This window comes from Aedes albopictus, chromosome 1 (assembly GCF_035046485.1).
Source record: "Aedes albopictus strain Foshan chromosome 1, AalbF5, whole genome shotgun sequence".
Classification (NCBI taxonomy): Eukaryota; Metazoa; Arthropoda; class Insecta; order Diptera; family Culicidae; genus Aedes; species Aedes albopictus.
The window spans coordinates 100,954,851-100,972,815 of NC_085136.1; the positions used below are offsets into that span (position 1 = coordinate 100,954,851).

Below are 17,965 nucleotides of genomic sequence, written 5' to 3' on the forward strand. Positions count from 1 at the left end.
CATATGAAGCAGTAACAAGTACTATAAATAGAACAAATAGAAGTGATAGAAAATGAGAGGCAGTCAACAGAAGATAGAAGCAATGTTCAACTTAAAACTGAAAGCCAGAAGACTAAGATGAGTTTGATAAATTGGAAGAGATGAGAGAGAATGAAGACATAGAAGAAAAAGAAACGCGAAGCAAGAGGCTAAAAACATGATGCCAGAAGCTAACAGAAGAAGCAGACAATAGAGAATAGGTAAAAAGATAGAAAAATGGTTACCATACATCGGCATACACAAGCGGTTATCTAAAGGATGTACGTGACCAACAGGCTGTCCAAAAAAGGAGGGAGAGGCCAAAAGACTCAAAGAGATTGAAGAGGAAGGAGTGTCTCAGTGAGGGGTGAGGTTTTAATGTTGTTAAAGAGGGCAAATCGAATGATCCGGGGATTTCATAGAGAAGGGAGTTTATGCGGGAGTGAAAGATGTGTAAAAAGGTTGCAAGAAGGATTTAAAGAGATTTCATAATACATATTCCATGCTATTCTTATAGAGGTTTTGAAGGTCTTCAGGGTATCATGGTGGCTCCAAGGAGGAGGTAAACCGTGTCTATATGGGAGTTTCAGAAAACCCCCTGAAACAGCCTATTCGTTGTTTATTAATTCGTATTTAACCATACGAAGCCGGTTTGTTTCGCCACTACTGCCACAGCGAGGTTGTGGCTTCGTACATATTTGTATTGGTCGAATTATGAAGGATAAAATCCCTTAATACAATTAAACTCAACTTAAAATCTTCGTAAGGAAACTCCAACAACCATTGAAACCTTTCTGAAACTCTCAATAAGATCGCTTTTCCTTCACAACTCCCCTAGTTTCCCTTAACCACTTTTGAAACTACAAATCCCACCCCTCATTTTCATTTCCCAGCACCTATTATCCATTTCTTTTAATTAGTCCCCTTAACCCATTACTTAACAATACTGCCTGAAAATCCTCTGAAATTGCTCTTCAATGCCACTCTGAAATCGCCATGAAACTCTCCTCAACTCACCTGAAACCATTTCAAACCCTCTTGGCCCTTTCAGTTCACCTTGCTCTTACTTCGGAATTCCTAATTGTACTCCCGTGCCCTCTCTGCTTCTCTCCCTGAAACTACTCCCTTTTACCAATCCTTGCTACCTCGTCCCGTTCTCTGACAGTCCCCACAAAACTCGCTTAAACTTATATCGACGTCCTTCAAATTTCTCTTCCATTGAAACCCATTTTCTCCCAAGCCCTATGATTGAAATAAAATCGCCTGACAGCTGCCACTCACCCTTTGACAAGCCCCTGGAAGTTTCAATGCCTCCTCTTGAAATCTCTTCACGCTAACCTCTCGTTAAATTTCCCTGAAATCCCCTTGCAGAGAAAAGAAACAAAAGACAGAAGAGACAGAAGGGACAGAAAAGATAGAAAAGACAAAAGGGACAAAAGAGACAGATGAGTCAGAAGAGACAAAAGAGATAGAAGAGACAGAAGAGACAGAAGAGGCAGAAGAGACAGAAAAGACAGAAGAGACAGAAGAGACAGAAGAGGCGGAAGAGATAGAAGAGACAGAAGAGACAGCAGGGACAGAAGAGACAGAAGAGAGAGAAGAGACAGAAGAAACAGAAGTGACAAAAGAGGCAGAAGAAACAGAAATGACAAAAGAGACAGAAAAGACAGAAGAGACAGAAGAGACCGAAGAGACAGAAGAGACCGAAGAGACAGAAGAGACAGAAGAGACAGAAAAAAAACAAAAGAAACAGGAGACACAGAAGAGACAGAAAAGATAGAAGAGATAGAAGGGTCAGAAAAGACAGAAGTGACAAAATGGTCAGAAGAAACAGAAGATACAGAAGAGACAGAGGAGACAGAAGAGACAGAAGAGACAGAAAAGACAGAAGAGACAGAAGGACAGAAAAGACAGAAGAGACAGGAGAGACAAAAGAGACAGAAGAGACAGAAGAGACAGATGAGACAGAAGATACAGAAGAGACAGGATATTACAGAGACAGAAGAGACAGAAGAGACAGAAGAGACAGAAGAGACAGAAGAGACAGAAGAGGCAGGAAAGACACAAAAGACAGAAGAATCAGAAGAGACAAGAGAGACAGAAGAGACAGAAGAGACAGGAGAGACAAAAAAACAAACAGAAGAGATACAAGAGACAGAAAAAAAAACAGAAGAGACAGAAAAGACAGAAAATACAGTGGAGACAGAAGAGACAGAAGATACAGAAGAGACAAAAGAGACAGAAGAGACAGAAGAGACAGAAGAAACAGAAGAGACAGAAGAGACAGAAGAGACAGAAGAGCCAGAAGAGACAGAAGAGACAGAAGAGACAAAAGAGACAGAAGAGACAAAAGATACAGAAGAGACAGAAGAGACAGAAGAGACAGAAGAGACAGAAAAGACAGAAGAGACAGAAGAAACAGAAAAGACAGAAGAGATAGAAGAGACAGAAGATACAGAAGAGACAGAAGATACAGAAGAGACAGAAGAGACAGAAGAGACAGAAGAGACAGAAGAGACAGAAGAGACAGAAGAGACAGAAGAGACAGAAGAGACAGAAGAGACAGAAGAGACAAAAGAAACAGAAGAGACAGAAGAGATAGAAAAGACAGAAGAGACAGAAGATACAGAAGAAACAGAAGAAACAGAAGAGACAGAAGAGACAGAAGAAACAGAAGAGACAGAAGAGACAGAAGAGACAGAAGAGACAGAAGAGACAGAAGAGACAGAAGAGACAGAAGAGACAGAAGAGACAGAAGAGACAGAAGAGACAGAAGAGACAGAAGAGACAGAAGAGACAGAAGAGACAGAGGAGACAGAAGAGACAGAAGAGACAGAAGAGACAGAAGAGACAGAAGAGACAGAAGAGACAGAAGAGACAGAAGAGCCAGAAGAGACAGAAGAGACAGAAGAGACAGAAGAGACAGAAGAGACAGAAGAGACAGAAGAGACAGAAGAGACAGAAGAGACAGAAGAGACAGAAGAGACAGAAGAGACAGAAGAGACAGAAGAGACAGAAGAGACAGAAAAGACAGAAGAGACAGAAGAGACAGAAGAGAAAGAAGAGTCAGAAGAGACAGAAGAGACAGAAGAGACAAAAGAGACAGAAGAGACAGAAGAGATAGAATAGAGAGAAGAGACAGAAAAGACAGAAGAGACAGAAGAGACAGCAAATACAGAAGAGACAGAAGAGACAGAAGAGATAGAAGAAACACAAGAGACCGGAGAGACAGAAGACCAAAGAGACAGAAGAGACAGAAGATACAGAAGAGACAGAAGAGAAAGAAGAGATAGAAGAGACAGAAGAGACAAAAGAGGCAAAAGAGACAAAAAAGACAGCAGAGACAGAAAAGACAGAAGAGACAGAAGAGACAGAAGAGACAGAAGAGCCAGAAGAGACGGAAGAGACAGAAGAGACAAAACAGACAGAAGAGACAGAAGAGACAGACGAGACAGAAGAGACAGAAGAGACAGAAGAGACAGAAGAGACAGAAGAGACAGAAGAGACAGAAGAGACAGAAGAGACAGAAGAGACAGAAGAGACAGAAGAGACAGATGAGACAAAAGAGACAAAAGAGACAGAAGAGACAGAAGAGACAGAAGAGACAGAAGAGACAGAAGAGACAGAAGAGACAGAAGAGACAGAAGAGACAGAAGAGACAGAAGAGACAGAAGAGACAGAAGAGACAGAAGAGACAGAAGAGACAGAAGAGACAGAAGAGACAGAAGAGACAGAAGAGACAGAAGAGACAGAAGAGACAGAAGAGACAGAAAAGACAGAAGAGACAGAAGAGACAGAAGAGACAGAAGAGACAGAAGAGACAGAAGAGACAGAAGAGACAGAAGAGACAGAAGAGACAGAAGAGACAGAAGCGACAGAAGAGACAGAAGAGACAGAAGAGACAGAGGAGACATAGGAGGCAGAGGAGACAGAAGAGACAGAAGAGACAGAAGAGACAGAAGAGACAGAAGAGACAGAAGAGACAGAAGAGACAGAAGAGACAGAAGAGACAGAAGAGACAGAAGAGACAGAAGAGACAGAAGAGACAGAAGAGACAGAAGCGACAGAAGAGACAGAAGAGACAGAAGAGACAGAGGAGACAGAGGAGGCAGAGGAGACAGAAGAGGCAGAAGAGACAGAAGAGACAGAAGAGACAGAAGAGACAGAAGAGACAGAAGAGACAGAAAAGGCAGAAGTTACAGAAGAGACCAAAGAGACAGAAAAGCCAGAAGAGACCGAAGAGACCGAAGAGACAGAAAAGACAGAAGAGACAGAAGCGACAGAAGAGACAGAAGAGACAGAAGAGACAGAGGAGACAGAGGAGGCAGAGGAGACAGAAGAGGCAGAAGAGACAGAAGAGACAGAAGAGACAGAAGAGACAGAAGAGACAGAAGAGACAGAAGAGACAGAAAAGGCAGAAGTTACAGAAGAGACCAAAGAGACAGAAAAGCCAGAAGAGACCGAAGAGACCGAAGAGACAGAAAAGACAGAAGAGACAGAGACAGAAGAGACAGAAGAGACAGAAGCGACAGAAGAGACAGAAGAGACAGAAGAGACAGAGGAGACAGAGGAGGCAGAGGAGACAGAAGAGGCAGAAGAGACAGAAGAGACAGAAGAGACAGAAGAGACAGAAGAGACAGAAGAGACAGAAAAGGCAGAAGTTACAGAAGAGACCAAAGAGACAGAAAAGCCAGAAGAGACCGAAGAGACCGAAGAGACAGAAAAGACAGAAGAGACAGAAGAGACAGAAGAGACAGAAGAGGCAGGAAAGACACAAAAGACAGAAGAATCAGAAGAGACAAGAGAGACAGAAGAGACAGAAGAGACAGGAGAGACAAAAAAACAAACAGAAGAGATACAAGAGACAGAAAAAAAAACAGAAGAGACAGAAAAGACAGAAAATACAGTGGAGACAGAAGAGACAGAAGATACAGAAGAGACAAAAGAGACAGAAGAGACAGAAGAGACAGAAGAAACAGAAGAGACAGAAGAGACAGAAGAGACAGAAGAGCCAGAAGAGACAGAAGAGACAGAAGAGACAAAAGAGACAGAAGAGACAAAAGATACAGAAGAGACAGAAGAGACAGAAGAGACAGAAGAGACAGAAAAGACAGAAGAGACAGAAGAAACAGAAAAGACAGAAGAGATAGAAGAGACAGAAGATACAGAAGAGACAGAAGATACAGAAGAGACAGAAGAGACAGAAGAGACAGAAGAGACAGAAGAGACAGAAGAGACAGAAGAGACAGAAGAGACAGAAGAGACAGAAGAGACAGAAGAGACAAAAGAAACAGAAGAGACAGAAGAGATAGAAAAGACAGAAGAGACAGAAGAGATAGAAAAGACAGAAGAGACAGAAGATACAGAAGAAACAGAAGAAACAGAAGAAACAGAAGAGACAGAAGAGACAGAAGAAACAGAAGAGACAGAAGAGACAGAAGAGACAGAAGAGACAGAAGAGACAGAAGAGACAGAAGAGACAGAAGAGACAGAAGAGACAGAAGAGACAGAAGAGACAGAAGAGACAGAAGAGACAGAAGAGACAGAAGAGACAGAGGAGACAGAAGAGACAGAAGAGACAGAAGAGACAGAAGAGACAGAAGAGACAGAAGAGACAGAAGAGACAGAAGAGCCAGAAGAGACAGAAGAGACAGAAGAGACAGAAGAGACAGAAGAGACATAAGAGACAGAAGAGACAGAAGAGACAGAAGAGACAGAAGAGACAGAAAAGACAGAAGAGACAGAAGAGACAGAAGAGAAAGAAGAGTCAGAAGAGACAGAAGAGACAGAAGAGACAAAAGAGACAGAAGAGACAGAAGAGATAGAATAGAGAGAAGAGACAGAAAAGACAGAAGAGACAGAAGAGACAGCAAATACAGAAGAGACAGAAGAGACAGAAGAGATAGAAGAAACACAAGAGACCGGAGAGACAGAAGACCAAAGAGACAGAAGAGACAGAAGATACAGAAGAGACAGAAGAGAAAGAAGAGATAGAAGAGACAGAAGAGACAAAAGAGGCAAAAGAGACAAAAAAGACAGCAGAGACAGAAAAGACAGAAGAGACAGAAGAGACAGAAGAGACAGAAGAGCCAGAAGAGACGGAAGAGACAGAAGAGACAAAACAGACATAAGAGACAGAAGAGACAGACGAGACAGACGAGACAGAAGAGACAGAAGAGACAGAAGAGACAGAAGAGACAGAAGAGACAGAAGAGACAGAAGAGACAGAAGAGACAGAAGAGACAGAAGAGACAGAAGAGACAGAAGAGACAGAAGAGACAGAAGAGACAGATGAGACAAAAGAGACAAAAGAGACAGAAGAGACAGAAGAGACAGAAGAGACAGAAGAGACAGAAGAGACAGAAGAGACAGAAGAGACAGAAGAGACAGAAGAGACAGAAGAGACAGAAGAGACAGAAGAGACAGAAGAGACAGAAGAGACAGAAGAGACAGAAGAGACAGAAGAGACAGAAGAGACAGAAGAGACAGAAGAGACAGAAAAGACAGAAGAGACAGAAGAGACAGAAGAGACAGAAGAGACAGAAGAGACAGAAGAGACAGAAGAGACAGAAGAGACAGAAGAGACAGAAGAGACAGAAGCGACAGAAGAGACAGAAGAGACAGAAGAGACAGAGGAGACATAGGAGGCAGAGGAGACAGAAGAGACAGAAGAGACAGAAGAGACAGAAGAGACAGAAGAGACAGAAGAGACAGAAGAGACAGAAGAGACAGAAGAGACAGAAGAGACAGAAGCGACAGAAGAGACAGAAGAGACAGAAGAGACAGAGGAGACAGAGGAGGCAGAGGAGACAGAAGAGGCAGAAGAGACAGAAGAGACAGAAGAGACAGAAGAGACAGAAGAGACAGAAGAGACAGAAAAGGCAGAAGTTACAGAAGAGACCAAAGAGACAGAAAAGCCAGAAGAGACCGAAGAGACCGAAGAGACAGAAAAGACAGAAGAGACAGAAGCGACAGAAGAGACAGAAGAGACAGAAGAGACAGAGGAGACAGAGGAGGCAGAGGAGACAGAAGAGGCAGAAGAGACAGAAGAGACAGAAGAGACAGAAGAGACAGAAGAGACAGAAGAGACAGAAGAGACAGAAGAGACAGAAAAGGCAGAAGTTACAGAAGAGACCAAAGAGACAGAAAAGCCAGAAGAGACCGAAGAGACCGAAGAGACAGAAAAGACAGAAGAGACAGAGACAGAAGAGACAGAAGAGACAGAAGCGACAGAAGAGACAGAAGAGACAAAAGAGACAGAAGAGATAGTCGAGACAGAAGAGACAGAAGAGACAAAAGAGACGAAAGAGACAGAATACAGAAGACAGAAGACAGAAGACAGAAGACAGAAGACAGAAGACAGAAGACAGAAGACAGAAGACAGAAGACAGAAGACAGAAGACAGAAGACAGAAGACAGAAGACAGAAGACAGAAGACAGAAGACAGAAGACAGAAGACAGAAGACAGAAGACAGAAGACAGAAGACAGAAGACAGAAGACAGAAGACAGAAGACAGAAGACAGAAGACAGAAGACAGAAGACAGAAGACAGAAGACAGAAGACAGAAGACAGAAGACAGAAGACAGAAGACAGAAGACAGAAGACAGAAGACAGAAGACAGAAGACAGAAGACAGAAGACAGAAGACAGAAGACAGAAGACAGAAGACAGAAGACAGAAGACAGAAGACAGAAGACAGAAGACAGAAGACAGAAGACAGAAGACAGAAGACAGAAGACAGAAGACAGAAGACAGAAGACAGAAGACAGAAGATAGAACATAGAAGACAGAAGAGAGAAGAGAGAATACAGAAGACAGAAGACGAAAGATAGAATACAGAAGACAGAACAGAAACCACAAGTTGAAAAAAAAACAGAAGAAAGACAAAAAACAGCAACCAAATGAAAAACGACAAAATAACTTAAACTAAACATAAAAAGATTGATATACAGAAGAGATGAAAGAAAAGTAATAGAAACAGAAAATTAAAAATTACTGAGGATAACAGAAGTAAAGATTGCAAGTATGTTCTTGAAACCAAAACATAACAACAACAGCGACAAATCAAGACCGATTGAATGACACCAAACTCACCAACGGAATTAACAGATTCAATCATTTGACATGACAATACTTTCAAGTGTTTTTGGACCACCATTTTTCTCAATTATAACTACAATAACTAAGTTAAAAAGTTCTGGTATCCACAAGCCAAAAGCAGTTCAGCGTCGACACGTAATTGACTCCTTCAGAAACCATCATTTCAGTCACATCCTTTCTGTTTTCGCCATAAATTTCAATTTTCTCGCTTCGCACCTTGCACTTTTCTCGTAGAGGTACGCAACCCACATATGCATATATAAAGCTTATAGAAAAAGAAAGAAAGAAAACGCACCAGAATCGTGCTAGCTAAAGCGCAAGAGTTCATCATCGAAAATTTATCAACTCTATAAATCAACGCAAATTCCCAATCAATATTCAAATCACATCTCATAAATCCCCCCATCTAATGGAATGAATAATGAATAATGCTTGCTGCTGGTGCACCGGAGCCAAGTCGAGTTTGAGCCAATCTAAACGTACGTACCAAAGCACTGTTCTACTTGATAAAAGCGCTTTCGATCCGTTTTACTCTTGGTAGCTAGCAATGCCGCGTTTGTGCATCGGTATTTCTAGTTGAAGTTGCACAGTTCATTTTATCGGTTAAGACTTAACTTAGAATCATGCAGATTATGTGATAGATCAGCAATGTTGTCGCTTTCGAAACTTATAGCGACAAAATCTAGTAAATGTTCTATCTTAATATCAAGCCTTTATGCAGCTGATATAGTGCTTTAAAGTCGATTAATAGCTTTAAATTAACACCACGTAAGTATTTCGTAGAAAAAAAATCGTAACGAACTCATAAATTTGCACGATTGTTTTGAAATACTATTCTGCATTCAGAAAACTTGTGATAGTACACTTTACGACTTGTGATATTACAGTCAATCTTGTAATTTTACATTTTTACCATTTTGACTCAGTTTACATTACATTCCTCAGACTTTGTCTTGATAATTTTCATCTGTGCAACTCGGCAAAGCCTTGCACCAAGATAAACTACCCAAACTTTCATATTTGGTGTCATCCAAAGCGTTTATAAACCCACACCATCTAGCAAACAACATTCCGAAAAAAAACTAGAACACTGTATCATACAACACGTCGACCATCCGACTAAGGGCAACCGAGAGAAAATTCCATAAAGTTCATCAGTTCGCGATTTAGTGCATCACCTACCAACCTATTACTTTTCAGATTCACACCGTACGAGTGGCCCACGCCAAACCCATGCGATCCACATCCGGAAAAGCTGCAGACGCAGTTCACGCTCATGAACTGCATGTGGTTCGCCATCGGCTCGCTGATGCAGCAGGGATGCGATTTTCTGCCCAAGTAAGACCGACAGCGTTTTTTTGCACATGTTTCACCAGAGAGTTTAAAAGCGGATGAGAAGTCGATCAGATGGAAGTTGAAAACGGGATTTTTTTTACAATTCCAAGAAGAAACATGAATGTAACAATGCTCTTTCTAGATGACCTTTTTCGACCCGGTTCGAGGGAATCCATCAAACCCAATTAGTCCCATAAATCCAATTGTCAATCAGCGAGCTTTCGGGAAAAGGTTTTTTCATTCGCAGACGAGATGGAACGGAAGCATGTCATTGACATTGCGAGTGGGATTTCTTTTTCTCTTCGAGAGGTCAGAATCAGGGGACCGCAAAGTGGTTCACACAGGTGTTAGCCTTCGTGGAATTTGATTTGCAGCACAAAAGTGTAGAGAATTTAAAATTATCTCAATAAATTTAGGTCGTGCCACGTATGTATGTTTTGCTTTACATTTGCTGGAAGCAACTTGACATGCATTTGTTTTCTATGCTGTTCAAGGGTTTTTCGAATGACTCGTAAGATGGATCCCAGAACATTTGAGGCAGTTAAAGCGGCGCTTCAGGGAATTTATGGGATTCCTGAGAAGTTTCAGTGGATTTTAGGACACTCAAAGGCATTTTAGATAGATTTGTGAAGGGTTGACGGGTTTCAGGATATTTCAAGAAGATTCATTGGATTTCAAATGGCTTTGGGGGATTTCGTGGAGCTTCAGAGAAATTATAGGATGTTTCATGGTCATTTTAGAGGGTGCTATTAGAGGGTATCATGGGGTTCCATGGGCGTTTTAATTAAGGGTCACCAGGAGATTTCAAAAAGGGTTCAGAAAGTCTTGAAGAGTTCAATGGCACTTTACTACGAAATCCTCAGTGGAATTCCTGGAGAAATTTAGAAAATTGTTAGAGGTCTTTCAGCATGAAATCTAGGAAATCCTGAAATGCTCAAATCATCTTGAAGCGACTCTAAAACCCCTCGGTAAGCCATAGGCTTAGAGGGATGAGAGGGGCCAGAAACTCCTTTATGAACTCCCTACTGAAATGTCCCACGAAACTACCTAAAATCTTCTGAAATCTCCCTGAACCCTGAATCTTACAGAAGCGCCTCTTGTTGATTTTCCGGTGCTAGTCTTTTTTACGGCTGGCTCGCAGGGCCTGACACCAACCCACTAACCCAGGGAGCTGGGCTTACCTTCCCGGAAGCTACGGGTTCTGCATTGGCATTTCCTCCAACTACAGTGCTAAATAGCTAGGCTCGAGCGCCAGTCTTCGCCGGGGGTGGTGTTTTTAATGGGCGCCCAGGAGATAATATTTTACCTGAGCTTCCACCCCCACAGAAGCGCCTCTACATCCCCTGAAATGTCTCTGAAATTTTTTTAAGCGTCCCTGAAACTCTCTGAAACTTCTTAGAAAACCCTTGAAACGCTTCTGAAACCTCTTGAAACTACAGTGAAACCTCAGAAACATTCTCGAACCCCTAAAACGTACCTGAAACTCTCAACTGGAACCTATGAGACTCTTTTGTGCCGGCTTTCCTGGGTAGTTTCCAGGAAATTCCAAGAGAGACCAAAAAAGGGGGTTCCAAGGGACTCCAGGGGCGTTTCTGGAGCTTTTTAAGATCTTTTTGTTGGCGTTTTAATGGGATTACGGGGATTTTAGGGGCGTTTCGAGGGGCTTTAAGGGTGATCCAGGGGCGTTCTCAGGAGTCTGTTAATTTCGTTATAAGGTGTTTCAGGGGCGTTTCAGATAGTTTCACGGGGTATCAGGAACGTTTTAAGGGCGTTCCTAGATGTTTAAGGAACGTTTGATATCATTTCAGGTGCGTTTTAGCGGGTTTCTGGAGCCTTTTAAAGGCGTTTCAATGGAATCCAGGGGAATTTCAAATTGATTATGTTGATTTCAAGAGCGTTTCGATGGAACATGGAGATTTCAGGCGCGTTTCGAGGCAATTCAGATCAGGATCGTATAAGGTGGGAGGGGGGCTATCAGAAGAAAGGCTACAGAGGCACATTATCCTCCATTGGGGTCACTTGGGGAGGGGTTCAGTAACATTCTTAACCTTCTGTAATTCGTGCGGTTGGCCACCACCGTCAGCACCACGCTAATGCTGAGTACAAAAAGCGAGATGTTTCCGACGTGTTGTACAAAATACTACAGCGTTATCGCTTGAGGATTAAGTTCAAAAGGGTTTCGGCGGCATTTCAAATGAATTACAGGGACTTCAAGGGCATTCGAATGGTATTATGGAGGTTTCAGGAGCGTTTCATGGCATTTAAGAAGCGTCTCAAGGGTTTTCGTGAAGGTGGCTCTGAAAATCCTCTAAAACTTCCTGAAAGCCCTGCGAATTCTTCCTAAAGCACCCGTGTTTTTTTTTTTATTCCTTGTTGGGTATCTAAGTCACTGCGACCAGTTGTTAGATCTATTGTGACATATGCCCCAGTTTTATTTAGCTATGTCAAGTTGACGTATTACTATTGGTGTTAGCAATAATCAAACCTTGACTGTAAGCCTGATCCCAACACGGTGCGACAGTTCGGATGAACTGTACTACCGCATTGGGGTTTGTTCTCCATACATCAAGGGGTCCTATTAGCCCCTTGTCGAAGAACTTAATTCTTTTAGCAGAAATTGCCGGACAACGGCACAACAAATGTTCCGAGTCTTCTTTATCCATTGCGCAAAAGCGACATACATCATCCTGAAGTTTTCCAATTAGCTTCAGATGATAACGGCTCGGACAATGGCCAGTTAGAAGGCCTGAAAAAATACTTAGATCTCTTTTTGACAGCTCTAAGATTTTGCGAGTGTTCACAAAATTTGGTTTTATAAAACCTTTGGACTGTCTCGCAAATGTGGTGTTTTCCCAGTTGGATTTTATTTTTTCATGTTCCCATGTTTTAAACTCCATTCTGAGAAGACAACCAGATACAGCACAAAACAGTTCTGGTCCTATGAATTGGTGAGACGAACCAAGTCTTGCTAGCATATCGGCTTGTTCGTTTCCATCAATTCCACAGTGCCCTGGAACCCAAAACAGCTTCACCTGATTACGGCGAGCTAATTGTTGGAGTGAATTAATACATTCCCAAACATGTTTAGAGGTGCATGTAGCTCATTTCAAAGCATTTAGCTGCTTGGCTATCAGACATAATGCAAATATTTGAATATCTGTAATTTCTGCGTAAGCAAATACTACTACATTCTAAAATTGCCTGAATTTCAGCTTGAAAAACAGTTGGCCATTTGCCCATAGGAATTGATAAATTAATCCCGGGGCCAGTCACACCTGCACCAACTTGGTCGTTCAGTTTCGAACCGTCAGTGTTAAACACGATCGATCCTGGGTGTAGTTCTGGACCCCCATTTGTCCACAGATTTCGCCCAGGATTAATCACTTCGAAAGAGCGTTTAAAATTGTACTTTCTGCTCATCCAATCACCATTGTCTGTGATTAAAGAGCCGATACTGATTGTTTTTAGAATACTTAGATGCCCTTTCAGGTCACCTTCAAGGAGGTTTGTAGTTCTTTTGACCTTCAAAGCACTCTTTGCAGCTTCTAATTGAACAAATTGATGCAATGGAAGTAAGTAAAGTAAAATGTCTAGCGCTTTAAATGGTGTACTTAGCATTGCTCCAGTAATTGAAAGAGTAGCTAATCTTTGAAGCTTTTCCAGCTTCTTTTGAGCTAGTCTTTCATTAGTTTTTGGCCACCAGACTAGCGACGCATAGGTAACTCTGGATCCCACAACTGCCAAATAAAGCACCCATGTACTCAACATAATAAACCTGAAACCCTACGAAAGCCCCGGAAACGCCCCCGTAACGCTTCTGACACTCACTGAAAATACTTTGAAACTTCCCAAAATTCCATTGAAATTTTCTTGAAACACCCATGGACTCCATGTAACGCACCTGAGACCCTCCGAAACTACAGAAAACACACCTATTAGCACTCAAAACCCGTCGACATCCGAAACTCTCAGCAACGTATTCGGAAACCCCCTCAAATTCTCGAAAACGCCCCTGAAACCTGCTCGGAAAATCAACGTCCCCATATTCTCTCACTCCCGGTTATCGAGTTGCTCGCATAACTCTTTCGCAGTATTCGGAACCACTCTTGATTTGAGTTACAACCATGGTGACATATGTCTGCTGCATTCAAGATAATCAACATTCATGCATCGAATGTAACGTATGAAGGTAGCCATGATGATAAAAGCATTACTACGATAGTGCTCACAGTCTGAAACCCCCTGGAAGACCACGAAACGCCCCTGAGATCCTTTGAAGCGCCCCTATAACCCCCTGAAACGGGTGCTCACTCTTCTGAAAGTTCATTAGATCCCCTGAAACCCCATGATGCACCCTAGAGACCCCCTAGAACTCCCCCTAAAATGCTTTTGACACCTCAAGGTACCCTCTGAAACCTCCATTGGGTCCCCTAAAACGCCCCTGGCCTTCCCTGAAACGCCCCTAGAACCTCTTCAGACATACTCCTCAAACTCCCTATATGCCCCTGAGACCCCTTGATGCCCTCAGAAATCCACTGGGCCCCCTTTAAGCGTCCCCTAGATCTCTTGGTCTTTCGCAGAAACCGCTTGGGATCTCCTGGAACGCCACTGCAACCTGCCGTTGATCTCCCCTTTAAACGCCTCCAGGCCGTCGTTGCTATAGTTACCGTCATTATTACATTTTCTTCAGCACAACATTGTATCTAAGTAGCTCGTCCTCTTTTTATGCAAGACATAAAAAAGTGCACGAATATAACCTGAAGATTTATATAGGACGAAAAAATACAAACTTTTTCGAAGACACAGTGTGTGTTAAATTGATAAATTGAAAGATAAATTTGTGAAAAAATTACCACTTGTTTTGGTGGGATTCAAACCCACGACTCCGTATCGCTAGTCCGGCGCTTTAACCAACTAAGCCACAGAACGAGTTATGATTCTGTGAAATAGAAAGTCAATCCGGATTCCAAGCACCACTCTAACCGGGACCGTCTGGTAAGGCCGGTAGAGGGCAAAAAAAAATATCTGCCTATTTATATAGTAATTTTTGCAAAATTTCACAATTAATCTCCCACCAAGGGTGTCCCTAAGAGTTTCTTCAGGTATTCTTTCTGAAATTGCTTCAAGGATACCTTCAAAAACATCTCAGGAGACTTCTTCAGCATTTTTGGGGTTTCTTCAGGAATTTCAGCAAGGGTCCTTCAAGAAATTTCTCGTTTTTTTTTTAAATCCTGCAAAGATTCCTTTTTCCAAGAGTTCCTCCAAGAATTCTTTGGGAAATTCCTTCAGGATTAAGATATGTTCACAGTGATTTTTTTCAAAAGTTCTCACAGAACTTCTCCTTATGATGCCTTTGAAGATTCATAGAAGAAATTCTTGGAAATTTTCTGTAGCGATTCCAGGATGAAAATTCCCGATACAAATTCTAAAGTTATGCCTGGAGGAGTACCTGAACAAATGCCTGGAAGAAAACCTGATAAAACTCTTTAGCGTACCTCCTTGTTTTCTAGAAAAGAAATAATCAGAAACTTCTGGAGAAGCTTTAGAAATAATTTCAAGGAAAAATAGCTTGAAAAATCTCTGGAGAGATTCCTGGAGAAAACCGAGAATGAATTTTAAAATGAAATGCTTGAAAATGTCTTCAGACATCCCTGCAGAAATTACAAACAAAAACCACCAGAAAAATTCTACGAAATCCCTAGAGGGATTCCTGAAAAAAACTCTTGGAAAAACTTCTTACGATACCTCTAGAGGAATTCATAGAAGTATTTCTTGTACAAATTCTGAAAAGATCAGTACACAAAAGTCCCCGGTGTATTATTTGGAGAAAATTTTGAAGAAAATGCTTCAAAAAAAAATAGGAAGGAATGCTTTCGAAAACCCCTAAAATAAATTCTTTTAAAAAATAAATGAAAGTACCTCTGCAGATATTAACAGAAGAATTTTTTGCGAAATTTCTAGAAAATGCTATTACTGCTATTGCTTTTGGAGTAATTTCTGCAGTAATTTTTGGGAGAATCTTTGGAGAAATTGTCAAGCAACATCGGAGAAACTTCTGCAAGAATCCTCGAAGAAAGATCTTTATAAATATCAAGCAATCTTTTGCAGAATAGCTAGGAGAACTTCTGGAGAAACACCCAGAAGTACTTCCAGTAGAATCTCTTGCAAATGTTTTAGAGGAATTCCTAAGTAAATGCCTCATAGAATGTCTGGATATATGGAGCAATGCCTGAAAGATCCTCTGGGGAAATTTCAAAAAATATATTTAAAAGTAGTTTCTGCGAAAATTGTTGGACCTCTAAAAGAAAGCCCTAGAGAAATTTTGAAAAATAATCTTCACTTCTCTGAGAAAAAACCCTCATTTGAAATTTTATCTTTAATTTTAAAAAAATCTCCTAGAGAAATTGCAAATAATATTCTTGGAAAAAAAATCCTTCAAAAAATGTTTCAAGAGGAATTTGTGAAGGAACCCGGGTAGAGGTAAAGTACTGGCGATCAAAACGTGATATTGGTTTGATTGATAGAAGAGATAAAAGATCTGAAAATAATATCTGAAAAATGTACCTGGAACATCTGAACAATATCAAACTGTGATATTTCAAGATCAAACGAATAGCTTGCTGCTATTGGTTAGATCTTACAAGATCTAAATATGATATGATGATGATGTTCCAGGAGTAAAATTTAGATATTATTTTGAGATCTTTTATCTCTTATATCAATCAAACCAATATCACACTTTGATCCTTGCTTTGATCTCAATATCATAATATGCTCTTTTCCTCTACCCAGGAATTTCTTAAGAATCCCGTGGACTCAGTTGCATAGATGAATCTTTGGGGAATTCTTGAAAGAATCTCTGAAGAAATGTTCAAAGAAATACATGGACAGCAATAGATTATGAAGGGAAATGTGGAAGAATTTTTAGGGAAATTCTAGAAGAAATCATACTAGGGGATCCTGTAAAAATTTCGTGAAGAAATAATTCATTCTGGGTTTACCCAGAATAATTCTTAAAAAGGCGCAATATTGAAAAAAAAATCCATGAGGGCGTACCAGGATGTAGGGCGCCTGAAATAAGATGGCATTTCAAGGTGTTTTAGGGAGTTTCAAGAGGTTACAGAAAATTTTAGCAGAGATCAAGGCAAGTCAGCGATGGTCTCAGGGGGTTTCCAGAGGGTTTAGTAGACGTTTAGATAGGTTTTAGGTGGATTCAGTAGAATAGAAGGGTGGCCTACGGGAAGGTCTCACGGGGGTTTTCTGAGGGGTTTCAAGATGTTTGAAGGCATTCAAAGTGGTTCGAGGGGTTCCAGTGGGTTTCAGTTTCAGGTTCAACAGAGGCCGTTTTTGGTAAGTTTCACAGAGATTTCAGAAAGCTTCAATGGAGTTTAAAGAAAGTCTTCAGGGAACTTCGAATGGTTATCTGGAGCTTTACAAGGCTATTCATGACGTTAAAAGATGTATCCGGGGCACTCAGGAGGCTTCATAGAGTTTGAAAGAAGTCTACGGGTACTTTTTGAAGAGTTTCAAGGCGTTTCAGAGCGTTTCGAGTAGAAATTTAAGGGATGTCTTTGAGGGTCTCAGAGGATTTTCCTGTCATTTCGGTAGGATTCAGTAGGTTTCGGAACAGTCCCGTAGAGGTTCAGGTGAATCTTAGGGGGCTCAGGAAGGCTTTTTTGACGGGATATAAGGTACACCGGGGCAAGATGAAACAGCGGGTTAACATGATGTTTTCTAATGATGATAAACAGTTTGATCGCCATAACGCATAGTTTTTGATTCAAACAATCTTTTTACGAAGGATAAATAACCAAATGGTATTGAAATCTGTTTCAAAACGTGTTTCATTTTGCCCCACCCGTTTCAACTTGCCCCGGAGGAGTTCCAAGACCTTTTCTGACGTCTGAGAGGTCTCCGAAGATTTCAGGGACCTTCGAGTGCTTCAGTAGAGTTGAAGAAAGCCAATGGGCCTCGGGAGAATGTTCTAATGTCTCTTGAAGGCCTTTCATGGCATTTTAGTAGATTTGAGGTGGTGAGTACCAACCTTATACGTAGTACAGTGAGAGATCTCTGGTCACGCTTGTAGATTACATAACCTAGATATAAGAAAGTCTTTGAATACTCTTAGATTCCCTCCCGCTTCAAATTAAACTCTTCTTAAACGCCCTTTAGCTCGGTCGCTTTTCCGTAAACCGACCTTAAACCTTACCTCACATCCCGCAACTGCTCTGAACGTAATGAAATCCCATTTAGGTAATGTTACATCAGTAGAGGTACCAATGGATTATTGCGAATCGCGGTGGGCTATGTAATATCATTTTTCAAAACAAAACCAGTGATAAGGCTGTTGATTTAAAAAAAAAATAGTTCCAGTACAGTTTATACAACTCAAAATATTTCAAAAAATAATAACAGTGTCTGGCTACTGTCGCAAGTGAAGACAAGTTTAATTCTGTTTTTCATGGCCGATAGGATAACCTGGATCACTCAAATAAATCCTGCAATGGCAAAA

General features: G+C 41.3%; 1 protein-coding gene across 4 annotated transcripts in view; it reads left to right on the forward strand.

The window, feature by feature from the left end:
• Window positions 1-17,965, forward strand: part of LOC115260031 (glutamate receptor ionotropic, kainate 2-like) — an 882,928-nt gene that overhangs the window by 762,715 nt on the left and 102,248 nt on the right. For 3 of the 4 annotated variants that reach the window (XM_062845093.1, XM_062845095.1, XM_062845096.1), the window contains exon 12: window positions 9,319-9,456. The exons of the other annotated variant lie outside the window; for it this stretch is intronic. In XM_062845093.1, the coding sequence (XP_062701077.1) occupies window positions 9,319-9,456 (138 nt within the window). The remainder of the gene's footprint in view (window positions 1-9,318; window positions 9,457-17,965) is intronic. 4 annotated transcript variants of the gene reach the window in all.